This window comes from Leptinotarsa decemlineata, unplaced genomic scaffold (genome assembly GCF_025532065.1).
Source record: "Leptinotarsa decemlineata unplaced genomic scaffold, Ldec_3_MD MMD2_tig00026354_RagTag_RagTag, whole genome shotgun sequence".
NCBI classification, from domain to species: Eukaryota; Metazoa; Arthropoda; class Insecta; order Coleoptera; family Chrysomelidae; genus Leptinotarsa; species Leptinotarsa decemlineata.
This window is the reverse complement of record NW_027412702.1, coordinates 7,037,217-7,054,450: the sequence shown is the minus strand read 5'-3', so window position 1 is coordinate 7,054,450 and position 17,234 is coordinate 7,037,217. Positions and strand designations below refer to the sequence as shown.

The window sequence follows — 17,234 nt, the reverse complement described above, 5'->3', positions numbered from 1 at the left end:
ATAGGGAATACTTAATGAAATTTGTAGAGGTTTCGTTGGCGCTTCTTATGGATCAATAATATACAGGGTGTTCCATTTAATCTAAGGAAGATTTTGCAAATTTTCATTTACAATATTTGGCAAGCGGTTTTTCATACCCTGTATATCACAGGTCGATTTCAGATATATCGTTTGAGAGAGTTACCAATGTAGAATATTCGACCAAAAAAAAATTTCAACTGGACTTGGCACCACTTTATAATTTCAAATATTCTGAGTGACGAATTTTGGAAAAAAAAACCTGTCATGCTAGATATCTCGAAAACCGTCAATATTTTCGAAGTGCAGATATACATAAAGTTTATTTTATTTTCTATGAAGTAATCAGAAATGATTATTGAATAACAAAATTAGTTAGCTCCCTAACTATTTTATTAAAGGGGAACTGCAAGAAGGTAGGGTGCACTATATCGTTTATTTGAACTATTCACGACGTTAGTTTTCACAATCGTCTTCGGATGATAACGAGTTGGCTATTGAAGATGTCCACATGAAACTCCGAGTCTGGTTGACATGCTTTGACGACACCTTCATAGTATGGAACCATGGAGACACGGAACTTGACACCTTTTTGCAGCACCACATTAGAGTGAAACCATGACCGTGAGAGCTTCTTTTTACTCATTTACTCATTCAATTCGCCGCTATGAGAAAGTTGATTCGATTTCAACAGCAAAATTGTCGATTTTCATTCTGTACGCACGTTGAAAGATTAGACCTCGTTAACTCACACAAGTTTAAATTCCTCAGGGGTGACGTTCATATGTGGGCGACAGCTGATTAATGGGGAAACATTTCAACACAACGATTTGAAATTTTTAGATGTAATGGCGAAGAAGACCGCTAACAAGTGAAAACCGTCTGTATATAGAAAACCAACTCACAAAGAACAGTATCTGAATAACGAATCCAACTACCGGTAATCTATCAAGAGTCTCAGACACGAAGAGATGTTTTGACAGGGAACTGGGCCATTGTCAGAAACAATCTTAAATACCTACAATGTTTACTGCCAAAAGCTTGTGGTACAAACTTTGGCTAGAAGACAACAAGAAGACAAGAATCATGATCACTGCTATACCTTTCCTATGTCCGAGAATAAAAATATTTGGATTGAGGTACAATATTTATAACCTATTTCAGTTCTGGGAACACCAGCCCCACAAAAACAAAGCCACCAAATGCCAAAAGCGACTCCAAGAATTGTATTTACCAAATGCTATGAATGCAGAAAGTCCTATATCGGTGAAATCAAAAGGTTGTTGAAAGTTCGTATTGGCGAGCATAAGAAAAATATCCAGCAAGGAGAAACTAGCTAAGCGGGAATACCGAAGCAAATTTGGGGCCACCAACATAGCATCAAGTGGTCAGAAATTGAAATAATTTCAAGAGAAAAAACGGTTTTCAAAGAAAGATCAAAGAAACTACGTAGTTGTTGAACAACGACGGATTTAGCCAGGCAAATGTGAAGAGTTTCTAATCAAGTGGGCAAACGAGTTGCAGGCACTGAACTGGAAAATCGAGACGGGATAGGAAAAGTGCTCAACTGACGTATAAATAGTATAGACAGTCTGAAAGTATCCGGAAAAGCCAGTTATTATTTAAAAAATTGTACGATGTTTTGATTATTACGATGTTTTGATTATTAGTATCTACTTATTTGATAAATTTTCCATGTTAAGACTTTTAACATCGAGGTTTTTTGGTGCTTGAGAACAATGTGGTTCATCCAATTTTTCCAGAAAACACTGCAGCCTAATGAGTGTACTTTGTTTTCCTCCCATTTTTATTACACGTATTCAAACAAAATAGAAGTAACGTATCGGACTTTTTGTCTTGTCCTAACATTTCTTCGAATATAAAGTTCACGTATGGAATTAAAAGTACCGAATAACTATCATTCCTGTATGTCAATGTTATAAAAACGCCCGTACGTGTTTAGAATTTTATGTATTTGAAGAAATACAAACACTTTCAGATATATCCCTGAAAACTCTCTCAATTGCCTACATCAAAAAAATATCGGTACCTGTTATTGTCGTAAGCTCGTCATGTTCTCCCTAAGTAAAGAAATGACATAACGAGAAAAAAGTTATTGAGGAAATATCTGAAAATGCCTTCAAAAGTCCAAAACTTTTCAAAAGATGAGGGTGCAAAGTTCACAATTCTTCCTTATGAACCAAAATATGTCAATGGATCGATCCGAAATTTTGATGAATCAATCATTAAGGACGCCTTCAAAATTTCTTATACACTTCAACAAGTCTTGGGTAATCCAAAAAGTACGAGGGCAAAAAAGGAAATGACTGGGATTTACGAAATAGGGCTCTGAGGACTGCGACAAAAAGTATGTTGGTCAAATTAAGTGGAGTACAATAACGCATTTCAAAGATTATATTTCACATATTCAGTTTCAACAACAACAAAAATAGATGAATTGTTCTGAATTGTTGAGACGGGTACATGACAACGGGCTTTTAGACGCCTTTGAATGAAGAAAATAATATAAAGATATCCTGGCCTCATATTTCAGCATGTAGTGTCGCTGTTTTATAGTAAAACAAAATAGAGACCCAGAGACGGGTAAAAGTTCTGTAGATGGTATCTGAAATATTTATGACGGTCATTCATGAAATGAATATTTGGTTGTAAATCCTCAAATTTTTATTATTTGAAGTATTTGCTCTGTTACACAGATTGATGTAGTTAATTTTAAAAAATGCTCGACTCGCTTTCGAATTTTAAATTCGATTTTACCTACTATAGAAGGGGAGCCCACGATGCAAAATGGGGATTTACTCGAGCGTCATTGAGACACGTTAGGTTGCAAAGCTTAGATGATAAGAAGAAGAAAAATGTTATATAATATATACCTTTTCATCAGTGGGGGAAGCGGCTAAAGATTTTTGAATATGTAAAAAAATACTGTTGATATTTTTAATAATGTTCGTATCTGATGTATAATAATATTCGTCAATCTGATCGTTTGTATGATGCGGATGATTGTACGTAAGGGTTTAAAGTGAAAAGAAAAAAAAATTAATCGAGCGCGTCAGATTTTCTAAGGGAGTGTTGAGTGCACCAAAAAATAGCTCTCATTCAATAATCTGACGATTTCGATCTGACGCAAACTCGCGGCCATTATTATAATGTGCAAAAAAATTCGCCATTTGTAAAAACTCAAGCGCACCAGATTGAGATATATATGGTTCATCTTTATGTTCTAGACGTGCTATCTCATAATCTGACGATTATCGAGAGGGGTTCGCCTAATCTGCCAAAAAAAAATCAATTTTTTTAAATCATTGAACTCAATTGTGGAATTAGTCGCGGTGGTAGTGTGCCCGACTCACGATCGGAAGGCTGTGGGTTCCATTCCCGCCTCGACCAGATATTTTTCTCGAGAGAATGTATCTGGTTGAAGTTGGGATGATTCTGCAACTGTATTGGGAATCACCCGTTGAGAGGTAAGACCTCGATAGTCCTTAGCTCGCACAAGTTTCTCAACTTCTGAGAGTTGTCGTTCGTATGGGGGCGACACCTGATTAAGAGAAACACAGATTTTAAACTAATTGAAAAACTCAGGATATTTTTTGTAATCAATTGATCAATTAATCATCATCTTTATCACTCTGTGATCAGCTGTGATGGCGACATGGCAACATAATTCAGAGTGGGGACGGAGGGAGAGAGTAATAGATAGAGAAAAAGTGAAAGAGGAATGGAAACGCGGAGAGGGAAATATAGTTATCACACAGCTGCACGCATTAAACTTTATCAACAAATTTTTATTATTTCGGGTTGCAAATCGTCAGATTATATATTTTTCATTATCCTTGAATTATTTCCTTCCAAATAAAAAAAATACCTACACTCGAGAATGTCGAAATGACGTTATTTTTTTACAACTTTGCTGCCCTTCCCTTTCTTTACGTCACTCTCGAATTGTCAGATTACTGGAATATACACTTTTTAGCATGTAATTAACTCAGCCTACTTTAATCTGACGCGCTCGAGAATTTCTGATGGTCAATTTTTTTTTACTAATCTGATCCTTTATCCTTCCCGGGCGGCCTTATATATGAGGCTCATATTTGATGGAGGTACTTAACCGAGTACAAGGTATCCCTGTGTATAAATCCGTCGCGCTTTAGTAAATCCTGAAATCCCCGCTTGGGCTCCCCTATGATAGTTATTCTCAAACAGTATCGATTTTCGATATTTTGCTTCGCGTTAATGAAAAAATATTGGAAAAAGTTGGTACCGTTTTTTCGTCATATGCTCATTAGTTTGAAATATACTCACATAATAGTTATTTACCTAACAAGTGCGGAAAGTGATACTTTTCAGTTATAAAGCTGTAGTTTACTTAACGACGCAAAGTGAATTTTTCTTATCATATACAGTGTATCCCCGATAAAACGAGCCACCTCGAATAAGTCATTTGATATTGGGACAATTAAACTTTAGTTTTTAGAGAGACACATTTCTACGTGAAAATCAAATCCTTGTCAGCCACTGTCTCTCCGCAACATCCCTCATATCAAAAATTTCAAATGGAAATAATATTCAAGTGATGCTATTTTCAAAGAACGTTCGATTATGCATCCAACCCTGTAACCCGATATCAGAAAAAATGTTTTTTCAATTCCAAGCTAGTAGATCTACCTGAACACACTACTTGATGATATTAACAAAAATAACAGAAATAAGCACTCACGGTGAACAATTTCTTGTTTAATTACCCAAAATGGTTCTGAATGGTTACTACTGAAGTTGTTGATATTTATGTCAAAATAACTCAAAATAATAACTAAATAACTCAAGCATAACCATCGTTGTTACCGTTTAGTTAAAACCTCTATTGCGAAATGAGTGCTCCCCTCATTACGTAGTACCAGTGTGATAGTTTCTCGATGATAACCTTCTGGGTCAATGGACTGGAAGGAGAGCTTCTACATAATGGCCACACAAATCCCCCGATTTGACTCCATTGGACTTTTTTCTATGGGGATGGCAGCCAAATACTGAAGATAGTTTACAGTAAGAAATTACTAGGTGCTACAGGATAGGCTATTAACACCTGATATTCTTCAGAATGTGAGAGAGGGAACAATGTTTGTTTTCACTACCTAGTTACAAATTGAATACAAACCTAAAAAAATGTTTTTAATTATTTTTTCTGACACTGTTCATGGTATTGTCAAAATTGTTACAGTGTTAGATACAGAATAGGAAGACATTTCAAATAAGATATGACGACTTTTATTCCCATTTGAAATTTTTGACAAATGTCTTTATTATTGAGGAGATTGTTTGACATCACGGGGTTAAACGCAATAACATGATACTCGTATTTTTCAACGCATCTTCACTTTCGGTATACTGGAAGTTTGGTATATTTGGTTAATTAATGAAATCTTTTTTCAATTTTGATTAAAGTTCATTCAGAATGTTCTTTATCTATTATATTCTTTTTCACAATATTCATACATTTTTTGAAAATTTCGAGTATTGAGATGGTTTGTTTTGAAGAAATCCCAGTTGTGAAAATTTTGCTAATTCAGTGCAAGAGACCATCATTCGATAATTTGAAATTTTTGTTATTCTATTCACTACGTAAAAATGTAATAACACTTGAGCTTGCGCAAAACGACAGAACCTTTTAGGAAAAAAGATGAGTTATTGAAAATTTCATGCATTACCTATTGTCAAAAATAAAACCTCCAGAATCCAGGACCCCAAGCTCCCAATGACGCCAATTGGATTGGTGAAAAGTGCGCCAAGAATTTTTTTTTCGGTTGTTTCATTCCACCAGAAGTTGAAATTCTCCCTTTTGAAAATGGACATTTTTCTGACATTTGTTTGTCAACAATTCACTACCGTAATGTATTGTCTAAAGAAAACTGTGTTTCCATCACCGAATCAAACTACTTTGCTACCTGTTAGTGAACTTAATCGCTATTCTAGAGTTTTTGTAATTATAAATAGATTTATAGTCAGGAAATTCATATTGCAAGAAGTAAAAAATCTGAATAGGTACTGTATTGCTTCATTTACGTAGAATAAAAATTTTGGGTATATGTTTATGTTGAAAAAAATATGTTTTTTTCCGTTAACTAGCTATCGCACCCCTAAACGACGGCCCTTAGAAGTCGAAACTCACGAACTCTAACACGGGTTGGACGATAACAAATAAAAATCGAGCGTTCAGACTGCGGATTGAACCATCGACTCGCACATCGGTCGATTGACTGAGTGAACTAAACACCCACGTCGGACGGCCCGGCTTCCGACCGACCGGACTTCAATACAAGACCTATTTTTAATTATTTTGAGACAAAAAATAAAAAAACACTTGTCCTTCAACCTTTTTTTTACTGGTTTTTAGTAAAAAATAATACTATTGTTCATATAGAAACATATTAAATCACATTTTTCAAACGGTTTTATTTAGCTTGCCCTGTTTGTTTGGAACAAATTTAGTAGTTGAAGTTTGGTCCCTTTACTGTTGACAGATTGATCTGGTATTTGGCACACACTTTTATTTTTGATGACAATACAATTTAATAAATTCTGTATCATTGTAAATCCAAGCTGGCCCCAGCTACAAAATGGCGGATTACACTTTTACTAATCAAATTCCCTTGGAACAAACAAACAAATATATTGACACTTGGTTACTTTTGTGTTAGGTCTTCTGAATGGATGTATACTAGGAGAATCTTGAAAGTTAAGTTGAGTTTAGGTAGGTTAAGTTAATGTAATTAAGAACCTCACTGGATACATGAACCTAAGTATCTAATAATGAAAAGGTAGAAGGTTAAGTGGTAGAGCTGGATCCCACTGGGTTATACGTACGGGGCTAATGAATTTCGCCTTTAGGTCAGCAATTATGTGTAAATGAAAGTAAAACACATTTGTTTCGTTTTCCATGCTGTTTCAATAAAGACATATTGATTATTGTTTCACAACTACCTCAATATGGGTATCAAATGACAGAGCTTGACTAGTAGAATAGTAGAACACTTTGAAAAAGATGTAAATTCAAGATGGCTGCAGTTATGAAATGGCGGATTAAACATTACCTTGTAATACTGAGCCACTAAATGAACTAAACAGAATGAGAAGAATTGGGTAACAAAATTAGAAACTGGAAATTTGAAAATAAAATAAGTAAAAAATAATTATGTAAACGGTTTTATTGAAATAAAAAAGAAAATAATGATGTAGATAATGTGCTAAAAACTAAAAAATAATTCGGAAGGTCCTAGGTAGCAATCATCACACCACTCTCCTCAGCAATCTACGATATTTATCAGATAAAATATAATAAAATCGTTGGGTGTATTTACATATTTACTCAGGTTACGCTACGCCCAACGATTTAATTTTTTTTTATCTGAACAATACCGTAGATTGCTGGGGATAGTTGTGTGATGACTGCTACCTAGGACCAGAATGAATTTTTAGTTTTCAGAACATTATCTACATCATTATTTTTTTTATTCAATAAAACCGTGAAACATATTTTTTTAACTCATTTTATTTTAAATAATCTTTTAATGTAAAAAACATTATCGACCAAATATTAGCGTTTCTAACACAATTACGACTTTTACAATTATTATTAAAATTCCATAAACTGCTATTGATTTTTTTTACTTCGACCGTTTTAAATAAAACGGACAGAAAGACACTGATTTTTTTGAGCGTGCGTTGAGATAATTCAATAATATGCCAATGTAGTGAATTCATACAGTTTTATCTCGAATATTTGGAATAAAAGTAGGTAAATACAATTATTGAAAATGAAAAATTTTTGTTGCAGGTTGTGAAATCGCACCTAACACATCAAGTTTGGACTGTTTGAATCTCATAGTACAAAGTATAACAAATAGGAAGCAGGAAAACGGAGAACACATCACGTGACATTGCTAATATGTTTTATTTTCTAAGTGTTTTCAAGGTAACTTATTTGATAATTTATTCACGAGGAGTAAAGAAGTAGGCAATTAAAGGAGAAGTTTTACTGAAATGATAGTTTTATTTATTCCCTCTGTGCATTTGTATATTATCGATTCAGTGGATTTAAAGATCTATTTTTACTATGAATTCGTTGAACCTATGAATGATGACATAACATAGGTTCAACGAACATAGTGATACTCATTTTTGGGCTATTCCGGCTTGGACATGGCTTATAGTGTGATTTCTATTAGAACTACAGCTAGGGAGGTCGCCAATTTCTGACAGTTCTCCAAAAATTCACTATTAGTCGGCTAAAATACAAAAATATGCATGATATATAAAAATATTTTCAATTCCCATGAGTATAATAATATAGGCGTGTCTAATAATTTAGTCAGTAAAAAGTAAAAAATGTGGTATTTATTTTAAACATTTAATATTTTTGTTTGATTTGATATAACAAATCTCAGAAAACTACAAACTTGCAATTAGAACAGTACATTCATTTTATTTCAAGAAAGGAATACCCACCCCCGACAAAATAATGGAAGTTTGACAGAAGACCAAAGTATGTTTCCACTGAAAGAAATTGTGGAAAACTTCAAGAGATTCAAATTTCTGCTGAAAAAAAAAAAACAAAACAGAAAATCGCTCTCCATAGAAAATTATGAAATTATTTGCTGGAGGAAACATTACCTAAGACAGATAAGAGAGTTTCGACGTGAGAATAGAAAGATTTAACGACTTAACAACTTAATGAAGGATATACTGTGATTCTGATGGATAATGCAAGTTTTCATTCAAAAAAGTTGAAAGAATACCAACTGGAGCCATTGAATGGCTTCGACAAAAAAACATACCATTTTATGAAAGTAGGATTGAAAAGAACTATTGTCCATAGTATGTTAAAGTAAAGCTCGTTTCACGGAATATGTAGTTGAAAAGATGGCACAGAAAAGAAATATTATTCTGCGTCCGCCCCTTCATCATTGCGAACTCAATTCCATTGAACTCGTTTGGAATTAAGTAAAGGGTTTCGTTGCAAGAAGAAACACAACATTCAAAATGAAAAATACTAAAATAATCTTTAAGAATCTAGTCCTTAAAAAATGTCGATTCCGAAAAATTACGAAAATATAGTGAGCATGTAAGAACCTTCAATCATATAGTTCGACGAAGATTCATCGAAATTATCGGGTGATACTGCACAATAATTTTTGTTTATACCTAATATCTTCTTAAATAAGAGTACCTATTCAAATACTTTAAATTAAAATGTAACAATATGACCTCAAGAAATAGTAAATATAAACAAATAAACATAGTTTTTTTGATTAAATACTCAAACGTACGTCACTGCAGGTAATGAAATGACTCGAACTCTCATAAATGTTTAGTTGCTACCAGTTTGCGATAAAATAGGTTGGAACAGGTCAAGTATTTATAAACCGACCTATAGGAGCTGTGGCAAATCATAACGAAATAAATAATTAAATTTTGTCTGCATTCACAATGGGAATTTATTACGTTTTACTATTACGAAACAATAGGAAACAAAGTATAAAGCTAGAACTTCGATACTTTTGGAACGAAAGCTAAACTTGCATAAAAAATGTTCTGGTATGTTGAAAAAGTATTATCATGAAATAAATACAATTATGATATCTAATATTGTTTAAAATTCAAACATATCATCTGTTTCTGTTAAAATTTGTTTTTTCGTTAACTAGCTGTCGCTCCCCTAAGAAAGAAAACTCTTAGATATCGAAACTTGTGCGAGCTAAGGATTACCAAGGTCTTACCTTTTACCGTGCGATTCCTAACAAGTTCATTCATGTCTAACAAATTATTTTTCAAACATATTATTTATCTTATTGTATATAGGGTCTTCTGATAGGGACTCCCGATATTTGACAATTGATAACGGCCATCTTGTTGAAGCTATATCTGTCAAATTAGTTGTCATTTATTCAGTCTGTTTTAGCCAAATCACCATGGACGGAGATAGCATTCAACATCATGTGCAAATAATTTTTTTTTTATCAAAATGGGTGTTCTGTTTGGGCAACGTACCGCGCGCTTCGCCCAGTTTACGGTCGCCATAATCGTCCTACCTAGAGGAGTATTCGCAATGTGGTGGATGAATTTGAGTACACTGATTCAATAAACGATCGACAAACGCAAGATCTGCCGAAAACATCGCCGCTGTCTGTGAGAATGTGCAGGAGAATCCGAGGCAGTCGTTTTCGCGTGCGTCGTTCACAAGAACTCGCAGACCACAATTTGGCGAATTTTGCGTCGTGACTTGGGCCTGCACCCGTACAAAATTAAATTGACCCCGGAACTGAAAGTAAACCACCATATAAAACGACGTGTGTTCACGGAATGGGCTCTGGAATACGTGAACAAACAAAATTTCGAATTTGGAACGACACCAATCCACATAAGATCCAAAAGTGTCCAATGCATCTCAAAAAAGTTACCGTTTTGTGTGGATTTTGGGCTGGCGGCGTCATCGGTCCATATTTCATTGAGAACGACGTTGACCAGGCCATCACTGTCAACAGTGAGTACTAGAGGTTGATGATTACTAACTTCTTTTGTCCTAAATTGGATGATCTGGACACCAACGACATGTGGTATCAACAGGACGGCGCTACGTGCCACATAGCTCATGCCACATTGGATAATCTACACGAGATCGCCACCGAGATCGTGTGATTTGACCCCATAAGATTTTTCTGTGCAGTTTTCTCAAGTCGCAGGTGTATGCAGGCCCGGATTACCCATAAGGCCAACCTAGGCCATGGCCTAGGGAGCAAGCTTGCGGGGGCGCAGGGGTGGTGCCCGGTGAATGACTCACGATCACGTGTCACTGCTATCCTATTCCGCCGGACCCACGCCCTCTGTGACCTCTGTGAACAGTAGTCAGTAACAAGCTATCAAGTGCGTGTGGTGTGAGGTTAGGTTATCGTGTGGTGATTTTGTTGTGCATTACGCATTACGATTACGAAGTATTCTTCTTGTTGGATTCCACCCATTTCTAAACGGCTAAGATAAGATCACTGATAATCTAAATAATAACCGAGATATTTGTAATCTCTCACACAATTTTTTTAGTTTTGCCGGAAAGGTAGGGCGCACCATTTAATATGCCGAAAATGCCACCCCCCCCCCCCCCGAACGTCTGCTGGGAGGGGGCGTAATGTAGATCTCTGGCCTACGGCGTAAATAGTTGCTAATCCGGTCCTGGGTGTATGCGAATAAGCCACAAACCACAGCGGTGCTCAATGCCAACATGACCCATGCCATCGGTCAAATTCAGTCATGGAAAGTGGGACGTTTCGAATGCGCTCCACTCACAGAAGCCGTGGTGGACATTTGAGCGATGTTAAATTCCACACATAATGGCATCAATAGGTCTTTATTCAGACGAATAAAAAATGTCGATGAAATCTCGCATGTGCCTAATGAAAGACCCTATATTATGAAATAGTCTTATGTGAAAATTTAAATTAAGCAGAGACGACTAAGAGAGATGTCTAGTCTAGTTGGCGTGATGGTTGATATCGCACTTGAAGAACTAAAATTCTTGAGGTTTCTTGTTTTTCACAAGGACTGCGAAAACTTTTGAAAATTCCTCATCGTAGAAAGCAACTAGTTGAGTGTTTGAACGAATTTTAGGTTAAGTTATTGAGTTAGCAAAGTAGATTGGGGGAATTCAATCCACCGCTATATATGAAACGGTGCTTGGAGCTCTACGACCGGACGATCATTTTCCACTGCTTATAGTCCAACCAGTATTAGGAGTCACGAGTCAAAAGGTAAGATCTCAATAATCCTTAGCTTCCACTTCTGAGGGTTGTCATTCATACGGGATTTGAACAGGTATGTATGTTACTGCCTTCCCAAGAAAAGAAGCCGACGATCATTATTCTAGAATATTGAAGAATAACAGTGAAAAGGGTTAGTTTATTCTGAGAAATGGAATGTTAAAATTTTCACTTCTCGAATATCCAGCGCCTGGTCTAGCTATTTCGCCGTTCCGGGCAAAATAATATTTGCCGCCTTTTACCCATGCGTTATTCCATAGATGGTATAATTTTAACCTATTTTTGCCGCCCCTCATTTTTGCCGCCTCGGACAATTGTTTGCCCCCTCCTAGATCAGGCGCTGCGTATATCATCCTAGTTCACTCCTTTTTTGTAAAAGAAATTTTTGGTGAGGATACAAGCAGATTAGCTTTGTATTTTAAAAGTTTACTTTTTTCAGTACCTAGTGTCAATATTTCCGACAGTCAAAAACATGTAAGATCTGAAAGTCCTGAAGGAATACATAGTTGCCGGTTATAAATAATGTGAGATAAATAACAAAACAAGTTCTTTGTATGTGTTCATTGATCCAACACGGGACAAAATAATGGGGAACAAGAAATAAATAAAAAATCAAAAAAAGTAATTCCTGCTGTATCAAAGACTTCTTCCGAGTTAGAAATGGTAGTAAAATGATATTTAATAAAGCCTTCATATTCTACCAAAATCGTGAAAAAAAATTAATTTGAGTTTTCCTCGAAACAGCTGATTTGTAGTTACCTAGTTGTAGTATTCAACCCATATGAGGCAAAAAGTTGAAATTTAGAAAAAATGAACAGCATCGCTGTAGAGTGAACAAAAATTATATATCGATCAGTATATACCATAACACAGTAGAATAAATATTTATTGATATATGGAGCTACAAAAACACATGACATTAAAACTGATGAAACTTTTGAAACAATTTAATATTGTTTCCACACTGGCAACACTGCTGTGAATAGGACCACGCCTCTGTGTTTACATGACAAATGTGTCAGAATTCCAGAAAAACAATAATTAAGATATTTAACTCAACAAGTTGATATATTGTATCCATTAATATAAAAAGAAATATGGCTTATGGAAAAAAGTCGCCCACTACAGGAACGCCGTCTGTATATTCGCACACACGAAGTACTGGAAACCTGTCGAGAAGTGCAAGAAGTTTAAAATCCTTAAAAACGCCTTGGTATCAAAAACCAATTGTTCAGGATGCTATATTTTTAGATGTACAACGTGCCTCACTAGTTACAGCAATATTTTCCTTAGTAAGATTCTATTCCCTACTAGTGGTGTAAGTTATAGCTTTCCCTGTTTCAGTTGTTATCCATATTTACTATTATTACCTCCTGTTTCGATTTATACTGTTATGCCATGGCAGCACCAGGATCTACACATTATGGGTATTATGTTATATCCTATCAGTTTGTTTATGTTGGATCAAGACATGGTAGGTATTCATTTTAAATGTATTAGAAACAAGAATTTTTTTTTATGGAAAAAAATTTTTGGGCTTTATATTTCATTTACAATATACAAATAATCAAAATTCACAAATATCACTGGAAACTCATACCATAAAGATGTCGACATAAATTTACAAGAATAACTTAACCTCAAACTGAACTCAAAGAATTGAGAAAAAACACTTGATTTCATTTCCTCTTCAACAGTAGGTATGTGGAATCACTCTTGCATACTTTTTGAATATCTGACAAATGTTGGAAAAAATATCGTAGATATCCAAATAGAATAAAGTCATTGTCAAAGTTACACAAATTAGAGGTAGTGTTACGTAGTGGAAAAATATGAAGTATATGAGGTGCATCAAATAAGTTACTCGATGACATGTTGCACGAATTGCCATTAAAAAAAAAATAATTCGAATTTGAATCTGTGGTAAAATTTATTTCGAAATTATTATTGCTGGGGTGCTAGTGCTGTATCAGACTATCAATAGTTCAAAAATATATGTCATTTGCATCTAACCACTAACCACACGACCACTTACAATATTACAGAAATTCTTGTAAATATAGTGTTTATGAAGTATAGAGTTTTGCCACAAATTATATTCTTAATTTTTATGAATGTTTCCAGTTAATCATATATTATATTAATTGGAGGTAGAAAACTAATTTTTCCAAGTATCAATATGAAATGACTTTTATTAAATACTTTGTTTCAGTGAGGAATACTCTTGTAATGTTTGCCGCTTTCTCCATATTGTTGTCCCTAGTTATATTTGTTACAAGTATCATGCTCATTAATTCATTAAGAAAGGTAAGATCAATATATATATGGCATTCACATAAAAATCAATTAAGAAATTCTACTTTTAGGAATATGAAAATAAGATGCTACCTTGGATATACACTTTCGCAGCATTCACCATATTCAGATTTTTGGCATTTCTATTTTTCTCCATTGTCAACGATATGATTTTTGCATATAATATCATCATGTGCCTTTTATGGACCATTTTCATAATTTTCAGTGTATATGGTTGGGTTCTGGTATATTCCCTTTATATTGAATTGTCTGATTTAACAAAACTGGAAGATTTAGCTCATCTTAGGGTAAGTTAATGTCAGACGTCTTAAATATAAGCAACCCATCGACTCCTGAAACTTACATATTCACATTTCCAAAAAAAGTTGAAAGGAAAATTTCAATGTTCAATAATTAACTTCTTTTACCTTTTTCATGCTGACAGACTTTCGAAAAATTTGGTGGAGGTAAGATAAAGAATGGTTTTTGTTTTTGATAATTTTTAAGTTACTGTGACATACTGCTAATGATTTTTCTCGTGGCTACAAATATGAAGGTTATTGAGTGTAAAGAGAAATGAAAATTTCTATGTTTTTTACCACTTTTAATTGTAACTAACGTTACTGCAGTTTCGTCCTATATGGACATTCTCAAAAGTGGTAAAAAACATAGATATTTTCATTTCTCTTTTCATTATGATCTCGTACCACGTAGTCACAGCTACATCCATCAATTTATTGTTATTGAGTGTCTTGATAGTTTTCTTGTAAACACAGAATCAGGAAAAAAGTGTATTCGAAGTAAGTTGGTAGTCCTGATCACGAATCTGAAGGAATTTTGAGCCTATTTTGCCCCCTAATATGTTTTACCATAAATGGGGTGTTCCATCGCGAGTGGCGGACAGTGTATATCACTTTGGCCAACCCCATTCAGGTGTTAGGTGCATTTTGAGCATTTCCATCAGTCCTGAGAGTTTCATTGTTCTACCTCGAATATTACGGAAGATACGGGGGTGTTTCCATGAGAAGTGAGACACACTGTATATATATATATATATTAATCAATCAACCAATATATATATATATATATATATATATATTTAACCAATCAACCAGTAATGTAATACGTTCAAAGTAATAAAAATATAACATCATCATTTTGTTGGATATCATGTGGATTATTTTGTTTCCAGATGGGCACCATGCAATCCTTAAACGCATCGACAGTCCCGTCTCTAGCGGGCTCTCGCCCAACGACCCCCCACAGTACAGTTTCGACGATGCCGGCTTAGAAGAGATACCTCTTGACACTACACCAGTATACTCGTGGCCACAAAAACCTAAAACTTCAGTTGTTTCAACTATATATTAATGTGTTATCATATAATAGTTGATAGATTGGGAATTCAATATTTCAGTTTCTTTTGAAATGTTATTTTTGTAATAGGTATGCACAATCTTTGCAAGCTACGATGTTTTCCAATTAATTTTTATCTGTAAGTATAGTAGACTCTCCATTCATCTGGGCAGTTTTAATGCCGAAAAGAAGAATAAAAATATATTCATTCTTCAGTGTAAAAATTGAAAAAAAAAATAGATAGTTTCAATCTGCTTTTCATACCAAGTTTTCAACCAAAATTTTCGAGAGTGAAGTTTTCATCTTTCTTATACTGCCTCATTTTCTTTGGCCTATTAAATTTGTTGGAATTATTATGAGAAGAACCAGAATAATAGTTTTCTCTCCATATTGTTGATTAATATATTTCCATTGAAAAATTGTAATTTTCTGCAAACTTTTAGATATCAATGAATTATTTATGATATTTTGATCTGAAATTTTATCGAATTGACACAAAAGAATCTCTTATTTGAAATCGCCAAGTAGTTTTATCATTTACTATAAATATTATTTTTATAGAAATATATTTTGGTCTTTTCAGCTAGCTCTTCTTATGGTGGTATAATCACCATATATTTTTATATTACTATAGTATTATTGCAAGCTTAACCGTCCATTTTATACTTATTTTTAATATTGTTTTTATTATAAAAATTAAATTACATTTATAAAATATTGGAGTATAATTTATGACTTTTCAAATTCAAGTATCTCATAACATTCTCCAATTCTGAATGCTGACCCTTTTTCCGATTTAATTTCATCAGGTAAGTTGTTTTTTGCTGCTTCTGTACTGTCCTCATCAAGTTCTAGATGGATTTCACCCTTCAGTATTTTCAGGCGCTCTTCCAACTGTAACCTAGCATACTCGATATTGGAAATTTCTCGTTCTTTGGCTTCAATTTTAGTTTCTAGTGACTCCAGAGTTTGATCTGAAGTTTGCAATACAACATATGAATCCGGGAATGCCGAATGTTTCACATAGTACTCTCCTGTGTGAACTATCTTTCCCTTCATGAATATGTTTTTTGCCAAGGGAATTAATGATTCCTTCTCTGGATATACTGATAAAGTTTTAACATGCTCTACAAGGTTTTTCAACTCTTCTTTCTCTTTAAGGCATTCTGCTAATGCTATGTCATTTTTAACTAAATCTTCTCCCAAATGGCCTTTATATTTATTTCGAGAGGTTACAATTTTCGAAATATCAATACCTTCCATTGCTAGGTTAAATTAAATCAGACTTACAGTCAGTGTTGCCACAAGCCATTTTTTCATCGAGGTAGATTTCTGGAAGGGAACGGGGTGGATCCACATTCACATGATGACACCAATCACAATGACGTATACCTATGATTGTCGTTCTTTGTTCTATGATAAATTTGACGATCGTAATCAAAAACATGTCAAATGTCATTGCAACCAAATTTGGGATCAATGTGTTTTCAAACCATTCCTCGAAAATATTAGCTTCCATGTTCTTATGATAGTTAACATTGCATTCCTCAATTTTTTCCATATCCTTTATTTCCTCCGCAATGCACAATTATTAGTCGCGATCCTGTGTTTGCAGGCTTGTTTGGCGTACACATTCTCGAACCATCAGTCCACCCTTTCGCAACTGTGTGTTTGTTAATTATTTCAAATCTAAATCCCAGTTTCTTTATCCAATTCTGAAGAGTTTTGTCACAGCAGCTC

General features: G+C 34.4%; 2 protein-coding genes and 1 long non-coding RNA gene across 5 annotated transcripts in view; 2 read left to right on the top strand and 1 right to left on the bottom strand.

Annotated features, from left to right (window-relative positions):
- Nucleotides 1-8,071, top strand: part of nau (myogenic-determination protein nautilus) — a 93,279-nt gene extending 85,208 nt beyond the window's left edge. For all 3 annotated transcript variants that reach the window (XM_074184165.1, XM_023159888.2, XM_023159887.2), the window contains exon 6: nt 7,871-8,071. In XM_074184165.1, the coding sequence (XP_074040266.1) occupies nt 7,871-7,971 (101 nt within the window). In that variant the 3' untranslated portion in view covers nt 7,972-8,071. The remainder of the gene's footprint in view (nt 1-7,870) is intronic.
- A 4,745-nt stretch (nt 8,072-12,816) lies between these two features.
- pasi2 (Protein) lies at nt 12,817-15,931 on the top strand. The gene is made up of 5 exons (XM_074184034.1): nt 12,817-13,135; nt 13,188-13,317; nt 14,056-14,150; nt 14,210-14,446; nt 15,331-15,931. The coding sequence occupies exons 1-5, from the start codon at nt 12,941-12,943 to the stop codon at nt 15,427-15,429; spliced, it is 756 nt and encodes a 251-aa protein (XP_074040135.1). The 5' UTR covers nt 12,817-12,940; the 3' UTR covers nt 15,430-15,931.
- Nucleotides 13,030-16,835, bottom strand: LOC141486318 (uncharacterized). The gene is made up of 2 exons (XR_012467768.1): nt 16,785-16,835; nt 13,030-13,578 (listed from the first exon to the last, which is right to left on the bottom strand). It is a non-coding gene; the product is annotated as an uncharacterized lncRNA (long non-coding RNA).
- Between the last annotated feature and the right edge of the window lie 399 nt (nt 16,836-17,234).